The sequence below is a fragment of the Python bivittatus genome, unplaced genomic scaffold (assembly GCF_059951505.1).
Source record: "Python bivittatus isolate LINGU-HERP-01145 unplaced genomic scaffold, Pbiv_v1 ctg000980_np1212, whole genome shotgun sequence".
NCBI classification, from domain to species: Eukaryota; Metazoa; Chordata; class Lepidosauria; order Squamata; family Pythonidae; genus Python; species Python bivittatus.
In genome coordinates, this window is record NW_028277125.1 from 19,187,089 (window position 1) to 19,206,881 (window position 19,793).

Sequence of the window (19,793 nt, forward strand, 5' to 3'; positions counted from 1 at the left end):
ATGGCCTGCGAGCTTTACTGAAGCAGAACGCCAACTTAAACACTCAGAAGGAATCTTTGGAAAGACTTGTGTCTATCAAAGTCTACCTTCTGGTAAACAGAACAGAGCAGTAAGGGTGGCAACATAGGATTAACAGTGGGAAGGGAGAAGCTTAAAGCGCCAACATAGTTGCTTCATTCATGGAGACATCACAGAAGCACTGTTGAGAAACCTATCAAGTATCTGCAGAGTCAGAAATAATCCAGAAGTGCCAATGCACACTTTTCTTCCTAGGCGTAAGAACGTAAATATCTCTGCACTTATGTTAATTTTAATATTTTCTTTATAAAATATGATTAAATGCTTTAAGTGATAGTGTTAAACATAAACAATTCTGCAGGAATCATTTTTGGAGATGATTATGGAAGGTTACACCCCAAAGATCTTTGTTTCTTTTAGTGACTACCTCCAAAGTCTGCAATCTGAAATAGCTACCTTACTTTGCTCATATTCCATTGCACCCCAAGTTGATTATTATATAATCAAGTTGATTATTATACTTGATTATTGATTATACTTCATTATTATATAATCAAGTTGATTATTATATAATCAACTACAGCAAAACATAGTTCTTTAATATAGTTGGAAAATATAAACATCTCAGTGTATGTTGACTCAAGGGCTAACAGTGTTTCACTTCCTTAATGCAGTATATACTGATCACGTAGTATTAATTCATTCTGTTCCTTTGAAACACATGTATGATCCCTGTTATTTGCCTGCTTGCTTAGCTATGTTTTTGCCCTACTCTATTAGCTTTTAAATTGGACTAGCATGAGTGTGAGCCTAGTTCCCAGAAAGCTGTCCCAACTAAAGCCATTTTTTTGCTATGGCAGTGAGCGGAAGAGATGGTACAGAAAGAAAGCATCACCAATATCTTTTCCAGGTAATTCAGATAACATTCACAATTTAAAATATCTGCACCTTCTGCAAACCTATTCTCAGTTATCCTTCACAGTCGCAGTGCAATGGTATTTATGTCTGAAATTGCCCATCAGGGACTAATCCATCTGCTGGATTAGCTCTAGATCAGGGTTCCTAAACTTTTTGCCATCATAGCTAACTTTAGTGTAATCTTAATGTACACACCTCCCCTAAAAATCCAAACACCAAAATGAACATAAATGTACAATGAAAACAATACAATGAAACTATTATACACACACACACACAGAGAGAGCATCTCTGCATCCTTATTGTGCTGTGTTTTGTTGGTTGTCATTTTACTGCATCAGTACTTGATTTTACAACTTGTTACATGATGGTTATTCATGATTTTCCCCTTCATATAAGATCAATATGTGTGCATGATTAAGAACACAACTTGTTCTTAATCACGCAGACATCTATACTATTAGCTGAATGAGAGTATTGATGTAATTCCCACAGCTCCCACATATCCATAGGCTTTCAGTAGTAAGGCTTCCTTCTCACATTGCCAAACAGGAACTTGCTTAGAAAGCCACTGCCGGTCAAAGTTGAAACTTTTAGTTAGATAACCAGCAGGCTAATTAGGTATGGAATACCTTCCTCTGTATAGGATACCTTTAGCTGTTCACTGAAAACAGCTCTTCCAGTGAAGATCAACTACCTGTGCCATTTGTTTCCTTTGTGAAATAGATTATTTTATATACTGTTCTAATCCTGAATTCAGAGGTACCAATCCTAAAGAAGACACCTTCCTGATGTATTGGGCAACAACTCCCACAATCTCTGTCAAAAAACTGGCCATTTAGAATTCTGGGACTTGAAGTGTCAACACTGGAACAATTTCTCTATTACCCTCAAGCCACCATTCTCTTACTTAAAAACTTCACTCTTGAATTACAGACTCTACCTGGACTTCCAGCATTTTGTGGTCTGTAATAAACGGACATCCCTAATGCTTCCATCCAAACTCTGTAAATGTGAAGCTACATTATTCTGAGGCAAAATACTGGCCTATGTATCCCAGTATGTGAGCTCTTTTCAGGCAGAGGTACTGGAATGGTAGTCCACCATCCAAACTTTCTGATATGAATGGGACCACATCATAGCCTTAGATATGGATATTTATACCAATATATCCGTCCAGATGAGCATCTACATCTAGTCAGCATGCACATCTCTTACCAAAATGAGAAGTCCATAACAAATGGAAATGATTGATTTATCATCTAAAAATAGCAATTTGCGCATTTCAAAGCCATATGGGATTCTAACGAAATTTTCATTTAAAACCAAGTAAGCAGAATATTAAAGAAAAGTGTGACTGAATCTATATATCTGCAAGGAAGTTCTGAAGTTCAGTCTTGGCTTTCATACTGAAGAGCCACTCAGATTAATGGTATATAATTGTAAAGAACGTGCCCTATTCAGATTGAACAAAATTATTCTTGCTTTCTGTTTATTCCCTTTGCCTTCTTTCCTTAGTGCCATCACCTTGTCTCCTCTGCATCTCCAGGTAGGGCTAGGAAGGTCTCTTGTTTTATATCTAGCTACTGCAAATTAATGCAAGGAACAGTGAGCTAGATATCTGGAGTCGATATAACCAGCTTCCTATCTTCCTAGCTCATTGATATCTAGGGTCATCCTATTTCTCTTTTTTTATTTTGTATTAATATTCCTCAGTGCCTTTATACATTCTGTATAAAACACCATAATATCTTTCTTGCATTGCACTTGAAGTGTTTAGGGAGAAAAATGGCCCAAAATATTCTAAGTAAAATATTCTAAGCATCTATACTTCATAAACACATTCTGCAAAAGTGCCTAATTGTATTATATTACCCCATATATAATTGTTTAGCTTCAGTATCTTCTTTTTAGCTCTGGTTTAATAGGAATATTAAAATGGATTGGATAACTCTGCTGTTGAATTTGTCTTCAACAGAAAATTAGCAGGATTTTAGAGTCTGTTTGCTTGTTTTTTAACTTCATTCTAACAACCTCCATCTTGAGTTTTTCCAGAAAAAGTAGACCATCTTATTGCAATCATCCAGACATTTTATATATAATTGCTTTCATGAATCAGATTCTACTGACAGCAACATCAGAAGCCCAAATATTTCTTGAAATAACATTATTCAAAGAAAAGAAATGCTTATTATCTCCTACCTTAAGAATGTTCTTCTTATCAAGAGTCCTCACCCTGCCGAGCACATTGCAGAAGCCAACCTTAATCTCCAATAGGTAGTGGTCTATTTAATTTCTTTTATTACTTTAATCATAGCCAATGAGATAATGTGGTAGACAGAGAAGAACTGGGATTGGTGACTTTTTCAGAAAGTCAACAGTGTAACACTGATATTGGAGTAAATGTAAATTCAGTGCCCTCCACAGGTCAGAAAGTTATTTGATAGGTTTCTTTTAGCCAGTTACTTGGGAGATAAGTGGATTTCAATTAAACAACTGTTATTACAAAATAGTGATGTATTTCTTTTTAAAAATTGTTAGATTTATTGCTAGATTTATATGCTACTTTTCCTCAAAAGCCCGATGTGATCTACAGCACCTTTCTTCCACCAAGTTCATCCCCATGACAACACTTTAACATAAGTTGGATGAGAAAGAAATGACTAAGGAGTTTCCAAGAATGAGTGACAACATGAATATGGGCTTCTGCCATCCTAATTTTTACAAAGTAAAATTTCCTTCAAATTGAACTCAGTTTGTGGTTACTTCATGAGCACATCCTCAAAGTTTTCTTGGCAAGTACAGTAGCGATTTTCCATTATCTTATTCTGGGATATTTTTACTTATACCTTGGATTGCCTGGTGGCTTGTCATACAAGTACTAACTAGGCTTGTCTCTGCTTAACTTCAGAGTCCACACAAGATCAGCCAGGTGCTACCATCTGCTGAGACCTAATCTGAATTACATCACCTTAACCAGGCCACCAAATCTTAATAAATTATTTGTCCACCACTGCATGTCTCACAAGATAAACCAGACCAGTTGTCCAGCTTGCATTTAGTATAGTAGCATTTGTTTATTCCTTCCCCTTAAATACTACAGTTGATGAATCCAGGCATTTCCTATTTCCTTTAAAAGAGATGTGCACATTTCTACATGTACAGCATAAGAAAGGCACAATGCAAGTAGGTAACTCATAGGAATTGGGTACATCTCAGCTTTACGTATTTATTCATGCAGACATTCACTCTATATCATGTTGTGTCATATAACATACATAATGCATTTTTAAAGCTGAAAAATATAACAAAAACAGCCAGTGAAAATATGTCAAGTGGAATTTATTGCTATCAAATGTGGAAATAGCCACTGACTTAGACAATTTTAAGGAGGACTGGACAAATTCATGAGGGAATCAAGGTATCAGGGTGACTACAATTCCTAAGGGCAGTACTTCCTCCCAAATCACAGGCAATATGCCTTAAATACCCATTGCTAGAAGGTAGAGAGCCAGTTTGGTGTAGCGGTTAAGGTATTAGGCTAAAAACTGGGAAACTGAGAGTTCTGGCCCTGCCTTGGGAACCAGCTGGGTGACTCTGGGCGAATCACTCTCTCTCAGCCCTAGGAGGAACAAGGCAAGGGCAAACCACTTCTGTAATCTTGCCAAGAAAATTGCAGGGACTAGTCCAGCTAGTTGCCAGATATCAATACTGACTTAGAGGAACAAAAAAAAAAAAAAAAAGCAGTAGTGAAATAGGATTTTTATACACCCCCACGCCCCTGTTCAGTTTTGTGAGCTCACTAAAATGCCCCTGGCTAGCCACATGATGATACAAAATGCTGGACTAGTTTGGATCGATCCAGTAGGACTCTTCTTGTGATCCTGAATTTAAGACTAGTGGATCCCCAAAGGCAAAATTATACAGGAAAAAGAAATCATCTACCTCCATTATTATTCAGCCAGGAAATCTAAAATAGCCCTCCCATTTTAAATGCTAATTACTGTTAAAACAATCTTCCTTCAAATACAAAATATAAATGCAAAAATGTAGGTATACAATTATTGATATTTTATGCTTGTAACTATTATATTTGATTAAATGTATTTTTAATTAATATTGTTCTATGAAGCCACTATTTTATCTGAAGTACAGGATATAAATTTGCATCTATAGCTATAAATTAGCTGTGCAATTTTATGCAGATATGCATTGTCTTTTGTCCACATTTGGCATGATACATAAGTGGACAATCTACAGAGAAAAGACAAAGTGGGACTATTATTTTGCCCATTATTTAGATTTAAAGAGTTTTGTTTTCCTGGGTGGACAGCTTTCAAATATGTAAACCCATATACTCAACCAGACCCTGAAATAGCATAATTTTGGGAAAATTCTAAAGTTTAACATACGTTGGCATAGGCTGCTACAATTCATGCTTATATATTTTTATCCCATATTTCTTCAGCAGAGCTTAGGGAGAGGTGTGTGGTCCTTTCATTTTCATTTTATAATAGCAACAATCTTTTTACAAATATATTAGTTTCAATTAAATTGAGAGGCAGGGATTGGCAATCTGCTTTCACACTATGGGATGGAAAACAATTAAAAACTAAACACTGCATGCTGCTTAATCCAGATATTAACCAACTATTTTGATGTCATCTTTATTTTATTCTAATTTTTGCTGCCCTAGTTCTCTGAATTTGTGTTTTCGGCTGTATGCAACTTTAAAGGTCACCTACTTAAGCAGCTTTGCTAGAACCACTATTCAGGCTAAGGAATTTTCATTATTTTTCTTCAATTATTCTTGGAAAGCTTCCAAATAAGAATAGAATTAGAAATATACTTTATTGATTTTCTTTCATCAGGAGACATGTATTTACTCATATAGAGTCCTTCAGTGCTCCTGAGTCAGCTCCAGATTTGCCTATCATTCTGACATTGACTTGTCTTGAGGGCTGAATTGGCATTTTTGCAATTTATTAGAAACCAGTAATGGAGCCGTTTCTGCCATTCTGAGACTGTGCTTTTCCTTCACCATGCCTCCCAGCTCCTGAGCACAAGCAAACCCTCATTCAACATCTGCTGTCATCTGAAGGCATATAATTAACCTGATCAGAAAATCAAATTTAATCCTTTTAGTCAGTTTCACATTTTTCCATCCTTGTGTAAAACCTGCCCTGCTTGATTTTCCCAGTTTAAGTAGTGGGCACACGATTCTTGCCCCACCCTACTACCCACTCTCAACCAAGGGTACAGCCAGATGGCTGCATTAATGCCTACTTTTCCAATGCTTAGGGTAGTGTTTCTCAACCTTGGCAAGTTTAAGATGTGTGGACATGCTGGCTAGGGAATTCTGGGAGTTGAAGCCCATGCATCTTAAAGTTGCCAAGGTTGAGAAACACTGGCTTAGGGTGACAGAAAAGTATGGAGTCCTTGGGGTTCTCTGAGCTTGGTTCTTTTCTTGCAAACATTTCAATACCCGGCTAGGTAACATCTTCAGTGCTAAAATGGGATGAGATTTGCTCTCTATTTATCTGCTGTGGCCTGCTTTGCCAGTGCTGGTGGGGGTGGGGTTCTGTTTTGCTCTTCTGGTAAGACCAGAAGATCGCCTCACCAGCATTCAATCACCAGCAATCATCTCCAGCAATCATCACCCAGATAAGCAAAGGTCACCGCCAGGCACACAATCAAGCAGTCAACATACGCTAATCAATGAACTACCAGAAGAGCAAAACAGAATCCCACCCCCACCAGCACTGGCAAAGCAGGCCACAGCAGATAAATAGAGAGCAAACCTCATCCCATTTTAGCACTGAAGATGTTACCTAGCCGGGTAATGAAATGTTTGCAAGAAAAGAACCAAGCTCAGAGAACCCCAAGGGCTCCACAGTTCAACCCTGAGCTACACATATTCGCCTCCATTGCTACAGAAAAGTATGCCAGGATAATATGTGCTACCTTATAACTGAGCTCTAATCTGTCTCAGTGTGAGATGGTGCTGTCCTTGCAGCCTTAATGAAGGATTATTTAAGGGCAGTGATTGGTGAACATCCTAACTTCATTTCCCTGCCCACCAAGCACCACCTCCTGGCAAGAAAATCAGACCCCAATCACCCTCTTGAGCACATGGTGGGGGCAGAGTTAGCTAAGTCAAGTGGTGTCTGGGAGCCTTCAGCCAGCTTTCAAGTTGCCCAAGTGCAGCACTGCTCCATACAGGCATATTTCTTGAGTGCTTGCTATACTCTTCTGGCAAATAACCTGGTTGTGGGGAGAGAAGGCACATTGGGAGGGTCACTTCACACCCTTCCTCTGCTCCATTAACTTATGAGTTAGGCTTTTAGAGTGCAGCCCTGCATACTGGCCTGAGCAAGTCCCATATCCCATGAGATATGACAGCGTCACAAGATTTGAGCCATTTGGGGACGGGCTATAAGCACCATTTTAGCAGGCAACTAACTTCTCAATATGTATCGGCAAAATGCTGCTTGTACTTGATGGCACTCCCACATTAAGGAAGATCCCCTTGGGGCCATGGAAGCTTAAAAACTATACTATTCTGACATGCATTTGGGACAGTCGATGGATGTGGATTGTCTTTGTAGTTGTTTATATTTGACTGTACATTTGCTTTTGTAAATTGCCTTGAATCATGAGAAATACTGTAATAAATACATAAATAATTGAGATAATCCATGGCAACAAATTAGGGAAGAAGGATAAAGGAAAGTCTCAAAAGGCAAATTTTGGTCATGGGCATTTAGATCCACCTATGCAGAAAATTCTTGTAAAAATGGGCTTGACATTGATTTATCAACATTTTATTTGTTTGTTTGCTGCAGTTTTATACTGCTGCAATTCCAAGTGATTTCCAGGAGTCATAAAATCATCATAAAATCAAACATGCAGCCAAATGTGAAGAAAAGAAGGAGGAGGAGGAGAAAGAGGCATTGTGAATATTAATAGGTGATCAAAAAATGAACAAAGGATAAGACAATAGCAGAACAATCTAAGAGTCAAAGGCTACAGTATTCAAGCTCATTTCTAGTTTTTTACTTTTCATCAGTTTAACCTGTCCACAAATACACAGTACACTAAGCCATAGTGTATATACACACACAGATGAACAATATAATAAAAGTTTGGCACAGAAGTATGACAGATACGGTTTCACTAAAAAATAAAATTGGTTGTGATACTTGATTAAAAGAAAATATTTTTTAATGGGAATGGGAGACTATGCTTGAAATCCTTTGAGTCACCTTTATCATTCAGAGAAAATCACAAAGAATAAAAGCACAATACATTTAGGGGGGTTCCCTCAAAATCTACAATCTTATTTATTTTTCCACAAAAAGCTTTCATTTTGAATACACAAATAGATAAGACTATAGCGCTGTTTTTTGAATGGCCTTATTTCACAGAATCACAGGATTTGAAGGGACTTTTAGTCCAATCCCCTGCCCAGGGTATGAATCTTCAGACCATCCTAGACAAATGGCTGCCCAACATTGATTTGAATACCACCACCACCACCACCACCACCACCCCAGTGATTCAGCATCCACAACTCCAGAAGACAAGCTATTCCGTGGCTTAATAGCTCGCAGTCCTTAAAGCCCTCCTTCTTTCAAGTTTCTGTCTGTAAAACTTCTACCCATTGGTTCTTGCCCTACCCACAGAAACTGTGGAGAATAAATCCACACCCTCTTCCCTTTGGCAGCCCTTTGAGTATTGGAAGATTGCTATCATCCTTCCCCTTTGCCTTCTCTTCTTTAGGCTAAATATACCTAGTTCTTTTAACTGATCTTCATAGGTTTCAGCCTCCAACCCCCTCACCATCCTTGTTTTTCTCTGCACTCTTCTCAGTTCCTCACAATTCTTTATGTATTGTGGCAGTCAAATGTGGACACAATATTCCAAGTATAACCTGATTAGTGTAGCTTAGAGTGGTACTATCATTTCCTATGATCTGGACACTATATCTCTGTTGATGCAGCCCAAGATTGCATTGGCTTCTTCAGCAACTACAGTACAGCACACCATTGGTTTATGCTCAATCTGGTCTACTAAAATTCTTCAACAAGAATTTTCAAGTAAAACGGGAGAAATGATAGCACAATGTCTTAAGTTAGGAAAATTTAAATGATTTGAACAAATCTATTTGTTTATGACACATTTTCATGCATTTGTTATTATTGCCTCCATTATATACAGGTAGTCCCCAGTTTAAGAAGGAGTTCTGTTTTCAAGTTTGTCCTTAAGTCTTATTTGTATGTAAGCCAGAACAGTTTCATTGTATATTACTGTATAAGTAGTATTGTGTAATGAAGTCAAACCATTGTGTATTTAACTTGAATCATTGTATATTTAACTTGAATGTTGGTACAATAGGCTCCATTCTTAACTATGGGTCATCCATAAACCGGGCATTCTTAACCCAGGGACTACCAATATTTATTAATATCTTGGTAATTTAGATCATGTGGTCACATACAATTTGAAAGTTATTGAAACTGAAAGTTATATTTTGGATTTTTTTTTAACCGTAATAAAGGGGAAAAAACACTATTTCCTGGAAATTTTCAACAAAATCACATCTAATCATATTCAGCTCTTAACCAAATCAATTTCTTTATTTTTTTTATTTACACATTCTAACCATTGCCCTACAGTAGCCCAGGACACATGCATAGCTCTTCTATTTTCACAACAATTTTGTGGGATAGGGTAGGCTAAGAGATGGTAACAAGCCTAAGGACACCTAGTGAGCGATATGGAGAAGTGAAAGCTTGAGCCTTGATCTCTTGTTCTAGTCTAATACACTGACCACTACCCTGATTATTTTCTTGATAGCATGCTGATTTGTGAAGTGCTGTGATGACAGGCTAATCAAAACACCGTGAAGCTATAAAGCTATTGTCAGTTAAAAATGAAAGGCTTTAGCCTTAAGATCAGCCTTTAGGACACATTACAGTCGGTGCAGATTGAAGAACTAGAAATCTAGTACAGTTTCAATAACTTTATTTCAGAGTTTCTAGTGGTAGCCATTGGCCAATCCTGTCTGAACTTGAAAGCTAAGCAGCATTAGGGGGCTGGTTAGCACATGTAGGGGAGATCACCAGGGAATACCAGGCCTGTAAGCTAAACTAAGAAATTTTTTAAAAAAATTGTCCAGAAGGAAGGTAATGACAAACCACTTTCATATTGTTGGGAGATAAGTATATGGGAAATTACTCCTGGTGTCCACAAAGTCATGCTTGATTTGAACATTTTATTAGGTTAATTATAAGAACTTGTCACTAACACAATACAATTTAACACTTTAGCAATGTATTTGAAAGCGTGCAATAGAATGAGAAAATATCATCAGTGTCATAAATAAGAATAAATGCTATTAGAGACCCAAAGTCTACTGATTTAAATAAAATAATATTGTATCAGACCTTAAGTGATGGATATTGTATTTCTATTAATATTAATGCTTGCTTTGTTTCATTAATCAGGGTAGAGCAAAAACCCTGAAAATATTGAATCAGTGCTTTCATCAGCCACTAAACCATTTTGAGAGGCATTCAAAATTTGAAGCCAAATTTCATCATCTTCAGAAAGTTGAACCAACATTGATCCAGACACCTGACTAATGTTATGTGGGGACTGTCTTACACCAGATACTTGTTGAATTCTTTGACCATTATGAAAAAGTGCAGCCCTCAGTGATTTGCTAGAAATGCTGAGATGATAACTGAAATAATAGGTACCTCCAGTTGTGGCTGTAAATATGCCAGATTCTGCATGATACCCTTCATTTTCATTCAGAAAAACCTTATCAAATCTCACTGGAGTTCCTGAGAGTGAGAAATTTCTCCTTTTCTGAAGACCAGCTGAAAATGCAGTGGGTTCAACTGCTTTGCAATTCCCCTTTTGCCCTTTTTCTCCTTTTTGGCCTGGAAGTCCAGGTGTTCCCTGGATTCCAGAAGAACCCATTTTTCCTTGTCTCCCTGTATCTCCTTTCATACCAGGAGGCCCTTGAGATCCTCGTGACCCTGCTAAGCCCTTTACTCCTTTTCTACCCATAAGACCTCTTTCTCCTTTCTCTCCAAGATCCCCTTTCAGTCCAGGGTTACCTTTTGGACCCAATTCTCCATTTTCTCCTTTGTCTCCTTTCAACCCCTGAAGGCCTCTGGGGCCAGGAAACCCAACCTCACCTTTCTCACCTCTTGGACAAGGAGAATGATTAGACCCATCATGTTCTTCTGTTTGATTACTATGTAATGCTGGTTCTCCTATAACTATTTTGGATATGGAATCCCCCCTTTCTGCCTTTAGCTCTTGTCCAACGTCTGTCAAATGTCGTAATTGTCCTTTTCTTCTAGCTGGACTTGGCATATCTAGAAACAAAGACAAGAACATATTCACCCATTACCAAATAAACTGAATGAAATACCTCAATCAAGGAAAAAAAGATCAAATATAAAAAGTACAATCCTTACATACTCACATGCATACTGGCCCAAAGTGACCGTAATGTTAATTGAGAATTGTTAATTTCAAATAATGTAAATAGTAACAGTAGGATTAACCCTATCATAAAGTAGAGAAATAGTGAGAATTCTCTATATCATATAGTTGCTCTGTGCCCCTAAAAATAACCTCCTGCTTTCAGATGTGGTAAAAGAAGGTGTTGTAATGTTATTCCAACTTCCAGTCTAGTTGTTTCATACTAAAAATAGCAGTATACCATTTTGCCTTTCACCTCATACACAGGTATCTTTTGGCCAGCCTTGAAAAGTTGGATGGGGTGTGTGTGTGTTTAATAATGATATCAGAGTCAGTAGGCAAGGATAATTTAATCCTTTCCTTCCTTTCATGAGCCCTCCTCCCCATCTTCCAAATAGTTATCTCTATTGGGTGAGGATGTTTCATTGGCATATCTACTAATTTGGTTTTCCTCATAGATTACATTCCCCAGTGTCACATTTAGTATGGTTCATGCACACCATGATCCAAGAATAAGAAGCAAGTTCCTTAGGTGGTAAGAATAGGGAGTTTCATTTTAGACTGATGGTAAACAATAGCATGATTAATGTGCCTCAGTGAAAAAGAAAAAGAAAAAAAATCCAGTGAATAATAAATCAATACACCATTCCTTGCATGCTAGTTTTCACATTGGATGAAAAATATACTATATATATTTGAAAATAGCATTCCTTCCTCCTTATTCACTTTTCCACATGGTTCTAAGATTCTAGCATTGAAGATCCTAGAAACATTTCTACCATTACCAAGGCTTCTTTTGGAAACATCTATGGAAAGTAGGTGGGATACAATGCTTTAAATAAATGCCTACCTATGAAGCTATTCTACCTTTAGGGCTACTGATGTAATCAGTTTCAGAAGCCCATCTGTCAGAAGTCCATATGCATAATTTCAGAGTTATCGAAAATTCTCACTTAGGAGCGGCTTTCAATCTCCATCCAGAAAAGTCAAACTTTTCCTTTCTAACTAGGATTTGGGTTGGTTTATGATTAATTATTTATGCATTTCCTAAAAACAAACCCTGGAATTCAACCGTCATACAATTTTTTATTTTATTATGTATTGATCACCTGGATTGCAATTAGATTGGAAGGGAGGATCTAAATCTAAATATTTTTTGTTAAATTAGTTGTCATGGATCATTGGCTTTGTTGGCTAGAAATGATAGGAGTTCAGCAACATTTGAGGATTTCAAAGTGAGAAATAAGTAAGGTATAAAATATACTAGAGTCATCCAGCAATTTGGACTGGGAATGAGCAAGTCAGATAAGTGCTTTGGAGCATGCAGGATCCAAACACATTTTTTCGGCATTTACTTATTTATTTACATTTTATCATTTATTACAGTTTTATCCCATCATAATCAAATTGACTCTTGGCAACTTCATATGATAGGTAACAATTAAAACATCCACAGTAGGCTTAAAATGTTAAGAAAGTGCAATTATCAACAGTAATACAAATAATAGTTCAAACTCAAATAAAATAGTTCAAACTCAAATAAAAATAAAGATAGGTAGCCCCAAACTGCTTCAAATGCTCTCTCAAACTGAATTGCAGCTGCAGAGACAGCCACACAATCCCAGGAAAAGATATAGGTGCTTTAAAGAGTTGGAGACAGCTGCTAAATAAATCTGAAATGCTTCAAGTATATCTCAAAGTAATAAGATAAGATTGAACAACATTCTGTTGAATGAACCTTCTTACTAAGTGTAGGATTCCAATACACATCACTAAAATAAATATTATGAATTTGCCAGTCTCATACATCCCTATCTATAATTCTTTATTTTACCCACACAGAACAGCAGCAAAGAATCAGAGGACTCTCCAGAGTATTTTCTCAGAGGAGTACAGGACTAAAGTAGGACGGGTGTCACCAATTCATTCTTGTACAAGCAGACAGACTCTGCTCATTCAGCAGAAACTCTGCATCCAAAACTTCTATAGGTTGTTTCTGTATGCTCTGTAGGGTTATGCTGTTCTTATAACTGTTGTTATAGCGGCTGCTTAGTTTCTGTTACTCTATAATAGCCTTCTGCAACCTGATGCCTTATAAATACTTTGAACTTCAATTTGCATAAGTCCAGCCAGCACATCCAATAGCTACAATGCCTGGCAATTATGGGAATTGAAATCTGTCATGTCTAGAAGGCATCGAATTGCGGAAGGTTAATCTATAAAACACAGCATGGATTGGTTTAAAAAATGTAACTCTCAACCATAGGGCCTTTCTACTTTTCATGTCAACCAAGTAATTAGTCTTATTACCAATAGACTGGATACAGAATACTGGTTCCCTATTACTAATGGCAATAACAGGTCATCTTTCCAACCAACCATTTAACAAGAAGTGGGCTAAGGAACACTGGGAGGACTTCACTATTCTCTCTTCTTGTCCCAAGAGAATCTCCTTGGATCAGGGCTGTCCTAGTGCACAAAACAGAGATTTGGATCATGGTTGCCAAAAGGGTTAGAAGAAGCCTAGACCAGTCATAGTCCAATCTTACCTTACAACAAATGTCCATAGCTTCTCATTTCCAACCTGCTCAAGTTAACTGGGTTTCTGTTATTCAACATAATCAGGAACCTTACCATCTGAAGCAGTATTGCTTTAAGAACCTGATACAAAATAAGCCAGTCTTTCCAGCAAGCCAATGATTTTACTCAAGTTCACTTGCCTTGCAGGGAAGGATGAGCCAAATTTCTCTTCCTTGCACAAATCCTGAGTAGAAGGAGAATGTATGGAAAGTGCTGTGAACAAGTAGATTTTGGTGGGGCAGGAAACATGTATACAACTGTAGATGCAGTCTCTAAAATGACAATGAGGAAACCATTTGGCCCACCAATGGTTCACAGTATTGGTACGTTCCTGAAATGATTAGGTATTTTCCCAACTATTTCTATTTAGCCTTTTTTTTTTTTCTTCGTTAGCCTATTGGTAATCATAACATATTGCTTTGTAGTGGATGTTTAAAGATAGTACCTGAAAAGTCTAAACTTAAAAATATTGTGTCAAAATCTTACAACAAAATTCATTCATGAAAATACCTGCATAAGTATCATGTCACCATTTTTTATGCTTTGGGTCAATGATTGTCACTATAGGAATCCCTGAGATCGTATTTAAAATATCATTAAAATGTACTTATTTACATGATGCTCTGGTGTGCTTCCAAATGAGCCATTATAGTTCATTGTGATGAATTATATTCCTTTCTAGAAAGGATTGTGCTTTTCTTAATTGCAATGCAGGAGGCACCTAAAACATTCATATTCTATACTACAGTATGCATCATTGAAGCCTTGTAAACTATGATAAAAGCAAGGTTATGAATTCTCTAGCATTTTCATCAGAGGCTTTGAGGAATTCATGTTCCCTTTACAGGTAGTCCTTGTTTACCGAACATTCATTCAGCAACCATTCAAAGTTACAACAGTGTTGAAAAAATAACTTTACGGCCAATTTATGACCATTTACAACCTGTGCAGTGTCCTTCAGTCATGTGATCGCCATTACAGTCAGGATGTGTTTGTCCTATGCCTGACCTGTGTTTTTTTTTTCTTTTTTTCCCCCCTTGAAAGCAGGGAGATTGGAGAGGAAGGGATTGCAAGTGAGTAAGCTGTTGTTCCATACACTGAGACCCATGCAGTCGTGCCGGCAGCCTGGGGCTGGGAGCCACAGGCATGCTATGCAAACAGCTTACTCTCTTGAAATCATATCTTCCTCTCCAATCTCTCCACTCTGCAAGGGGGGGGAGGGGGACAGGGACAAGTGATTTCATCAGACAATCTCTCCTTTGCCTGTCCCTTCACCACCACCCCTTCAGAGCAGAGAGATTGGAGAGGAAGAGATTTCAAGAGATTATTGTAAGTTGTTTGCATAGCGCATCCGCAGCTCCCAGCCTGCCAGTGTGATTGTACATTGATGTGTACAAGACAATATGCACACACTTGAGCATTCCAAAGGGAGTGGTTAAGAGGCAAACAAAAGCCAAAGGTGTGAAACTGATAGTCTTGTCTCTTTCCAGCCAGAAAGCAAGTCGTAATCATGTGATTTCCACTTAGCAACTGCTCCACTTAGTGGCAGAGTTGCAGGTCCCAATTAGGGTCAGAAAGTGAAGACTACCTGTATCTTAACTTTACATTCCAGTTAGGACATTTGTTTAGTCATAGGTGATTTAGCCTATTGATTAAATATACATGCAGTTACATATTAAGTCAAAATGAAATTTTTGAAACAGGCAATGTTGTGTTTTAGGCAGCAAAAACATGCATCAAAGCAGATATTTTAGATGGGAGTTGTCATTTGCAATTTTCATATAAACATTTTTATCATACTGGGGTAACTTCTTAGCCAATTAAAAATTAAATATTAATTGATTAAATATTGCAGTTCTGGCTCATAGTGTTCATGCAGAGGAGATGCAAGTGAATATACAGTACTTACCAACCTAGATCTGACCAGTTTATTTCATGTATGAAAATACCCAACTAATAAGTGCTATGTCTTTGCATCAGCTGACAATTGCAACTTGTGATATTGCAAGTTCACTTTGTACCTACTTCCACCTCTTTTTCTCTATCTCATTAGGTAGCATAGCATAGAACTGCAGCAGCTTTTCCTACCCTCTACATGATGTCCTCTGGATATGTTGGGACTGTAACTCCTAGAATTCCCAACAATGATACTTAATGGGCATTTAAGAGAGGGTATATAGACTGTTATGGAATTCATGACCATTCTCACCAGAAAAGGCCACCAGAAGACAAGATTCATAGGACAAAATCACATCCTCCAATATTCCATCTACCAAAGCCAGCTGAACCAGCAATGGAATAAAACGTTCAAACTGACATTATTAAAGGATATTTCAACCCCCTTACGGGGACTAAGCTACCTTAGCTTGTGTTGTACTGGATGGATGGCATATGCTACTCTCATCTTTAGAGAGAAAGGCATAGCAGAGTTTCTCAGAAGTAATTGATTAGAAATGTCACTATTGGTAGGGTCAATCCTGTCATCATATGTTCAATATCAGCAAAGGACAAAGCTACTCTGCTGTACAGAAATCATGAGACTATATGCAGGACAAGAGACAGTTCTCCTGTGAGCCATCATCCTTTTGACCATAATGAAAATGGCAACATTCCTAACATATTTTTGAGGAGACATTAATTTATAAAGGGAAATTAAATGCCAAACAGTATGGCTACACCAGGGTCTAATACAGTCTAGTACAGAAGAAAGCTATTATTGATTTACTTATATTCAAGAGTCTGACTGAATTCTGTATTAGGAAGATCGAACAAGTTGTCATAGTCAAATCTTTCCATGTGCCAGATTCACCAACTGTCAATAGGCTTGACCTATACAAGGAATACAAAATTGGTGGCTCCCATGATGGAAGAATGAATAAGCTTAGAGGAAGGGGGGAATACTGAGAAAATGGTTGGATGGAGTTGATGAAATAAGATCTTCAGAAGGAAAAGGTGAGAAGTCTAAAGTACAAAGGCAATCTCTGAAGCAGAGCTTAGATGTGGTAGAACCAAAAACAGTTTGCAAGGATAGAAAAGTACGGAGAGAGATAATGAAGAGTGCTGGTAAAAAGCAGATTTAGTTATACTTCCTTTCCTTTTCCTTATCTTGTTTCTTTTGTTTCTTTTCTTTGCATTTTTCTGCACTTTGCATAATACTGCTTATTCCAAAAGGGAATAGAATAATGGGTATATAAGTATGGAACACTTCTCCACAGTATCAAGCAGATTTTTCTCATTCTGTTCCAAGTATTTCTCCATCTCCTGCCAGCAATAGCTAACAATCTGGAGTGTAAATTGGGAAAAGAGGATGATGTGAAGTCAGCCATGCATCTACGACTGCATCTATTATTTGGTTCTGTACCCTTCAATTTACCCCTGTTTGATGCTTCACCTCTGGACCTACGGAAAAATCAAAATACTTCTCCACTAAGAATCTGTTCAGTCCAATACATTATACCAGCTCTTGGCCATGGTCATTGGGAATTTTGAGTGTGAAATCTGTAACATCTGGAAAGCATCAGTTTAGGGAAAGAACATACAGCTCAGCTAGTTTCCTCATGTCATCTCAACTTATTTCATTGTAAAGGTATTTTAAATACTGCACAAAGTCCACTATTCATATCATTTGAATTTCAAGAGCAATGTATGTGAATCAGCAAGAGTGGATGATCCAGCGTCTCCATATCACATCTGATTTAATCTAGGGAGGGAGATGTCCTTTCATTTCGCTTATCCTATCCTATTCTTTCTGCCAATCGCTTTTTAACTTTTCTGGCTTTATCTGCCAAGGATTCCTTGCATGGATATCCTGAGGATTTGGGAAAATGTTTGGGATTGTGGTCATAAGTAGTTCACTCACAGAACTGACCTGGCTTGCTGGATCTCATCATTGTCCTCCATATCCAACATTCCTACAGCTGTACATTTTAGGGAACAATTGCTTATCTTCTCAGTTTATTCCTGCTAAATTTCTAAAGAACCCTGTGGCTTCCCAGAATACATTCAAAATGTATTTAATTTCTATTGCCTCACACTATAGTTACTTCAAGCCAAGTCAAGCTGTGCTTGCAGATAGATCCTGGGGTAAACAGAATGTTTGGACTTATTATATAGTTGCAAACAATATACAACCAAAGCACTATCGGATTATGAGAATTATCCTACAGTGCTGTGGGTCAGACATGTGATCCAACAGCTGGGCACAAAGGGATCAGGACAACCCACAGATTAGTTGACATTCAGAGTTTTGCACACGGGTGATTTGCCTACTGCAAGGAACACAATTCGTTCATTTACCATCCCTGAATATCTTTTTACTTCATTGCCCAGAGAATTCGGATTTGGGGGATTTTCAGTACGATACTGATCCGGTTGTTTTTAATTAGGAAAATAAATGAATGGTCTTCATTAAAAAAAAAAAAAAAAGTTTTCAGCAACCTGAAGGCATTAAGTGATAAAATTACCTGGGTTTTTTTGTTTTGTTTTTTTACCTTGATCTCCCTTTTGTCCTTCAGCTCCTGGAATTTTACAAAAGCAGTGCTTCTCTGTGTCAGTGCCATTTCCCTTTGGTGTATCTGAGAAGGCAGGAGCTAAGTGGCCGTCAAATGCAATGCCTTTGTTAGTTCCAGCAAATGGCATACGAGCGCTACCACTGTCCTCATCTCCAGAATCACCTTTTCCAGGAAAGGCCTGCACTGTGTTTGCAGCTGTGAACAGTTTAAAAGCCATCTGTTGTTTGGACCCAACAGGAGTGGCTGCTGGTTCTGGAAGGTTCTTATTTACCACTCCATCCATTCCGTTAAAGGCGGAGGTTGCCAGTGATGTTATGACAATCTGGGAACTTGCTTGACTCCCGCCATCTGTGACTGGCTCAATTTCATTCCTCTCTGGGCCCTGACCAGAGGGAACAGTGAAGGCTTGTTTAGGGGCTTCGGTTTCAGTCATGCTGCTGAGTGACTCCATTGTGAACAGCTGGTAGGGAGCAAAGCTAAAGATGGCTGTCATTCTCACAGGACCCCAAGAGACAGTAGACAGCAGAGTTTGAATTAGAAGGAAGGAGAGCATGCCTGAAATTGCAGAAAGAGAAACACTGAAATGAAGGTTGTTCATCTGTATCAAGTTAATAAGTTTGCAAAAGGAAGAAAACCAATGATTTGGAGCAACTCTGATTCATAGAACCGTATGAAGCACAATAGCCTCAGGCTGACAAAAGTCATGATAGAGATTATGCCAATGTGTCAAGCTTAGAGTTCAAATTGTCCGTCTTCCCCAGCGATGAAGATTAGTGAGTCACACGTAGGCAAGGGAGGGGTGGTAGCCACTTTGGCTCTTCCAGGGGCTGTAGCCAAGCCTTCACTCTTCACAGCCCAAATCTGGTCATGGTTTCCTGCAGGGCTACCACACTCCCATAGAGAAACTTAGGCAATTGCCCAGAATGGCATGGGGAGGAGGGGGCAGAGCAACAGGCAGAAGCCAGCTGTGGGCAATATGTAGCCTCAGAGATACAAAGAAATTATCTTTCCTGCTATCTATTGATCACCAATTTTTTTGCAAGCCAGATGTAGTAGACCTAGTAGTAGTACTGCTTCACTACTTAGAGACCATCCTAGGCTGCTCTGCTGCTGTCCTTCTGCTGCTGTCCTTCACTTGTGTGTGTAAGAACCAGACCAGAACAAGTCTGCTCCCTCAAATGTAATCATCAGCTCTTTAATTGATGACTAATGTTGGGAGGGGGCCATCCAAGAGGTTTGCCTTGGGACCAAGTGAGTTCTATT

At 38.1% G+C, this 19,793-nt stretch overlaps 1 protein-coding gene across 2 annotated transcripts in view; it reads right to left on the reverse strand.

Moving 5' to 3' along the window:
• OTOL1 (otolin 1) overlaps positions 1–19,793 on the reverse strand; it is a 76,978-nt gene that overhangs the window by 18,618 nt on the left and 38,567 nt on the right. Inside the window, exons 3-4 of one of the 2 annotated variants that reach the window (XM_088131830.1) lie at positions 18,510–19,085; positions 7,826–11,330 (exon numbers count right to left, since the gene is read on the reverse strand). The exons of the other annotated variant lie outside the window; for it this stretch is intronic. Of the exons in view, the coding sequence (XP_087987956.1) occupies positions 10,438–11,330; positions 18,510–19,083 (1,467 nt within the window). The 5' untranslated portion in view covers positions 19,084–19,085 and the 3' untranslated portion in view covers positions 7,826–10,437. Of the gene's footprint in view, positions 1–7,825; positions 11,331–18,509; positions 19,086–19,793 lie in introns of those variants that run through there. 2 annotated transcript variants of the gene reach the window in all.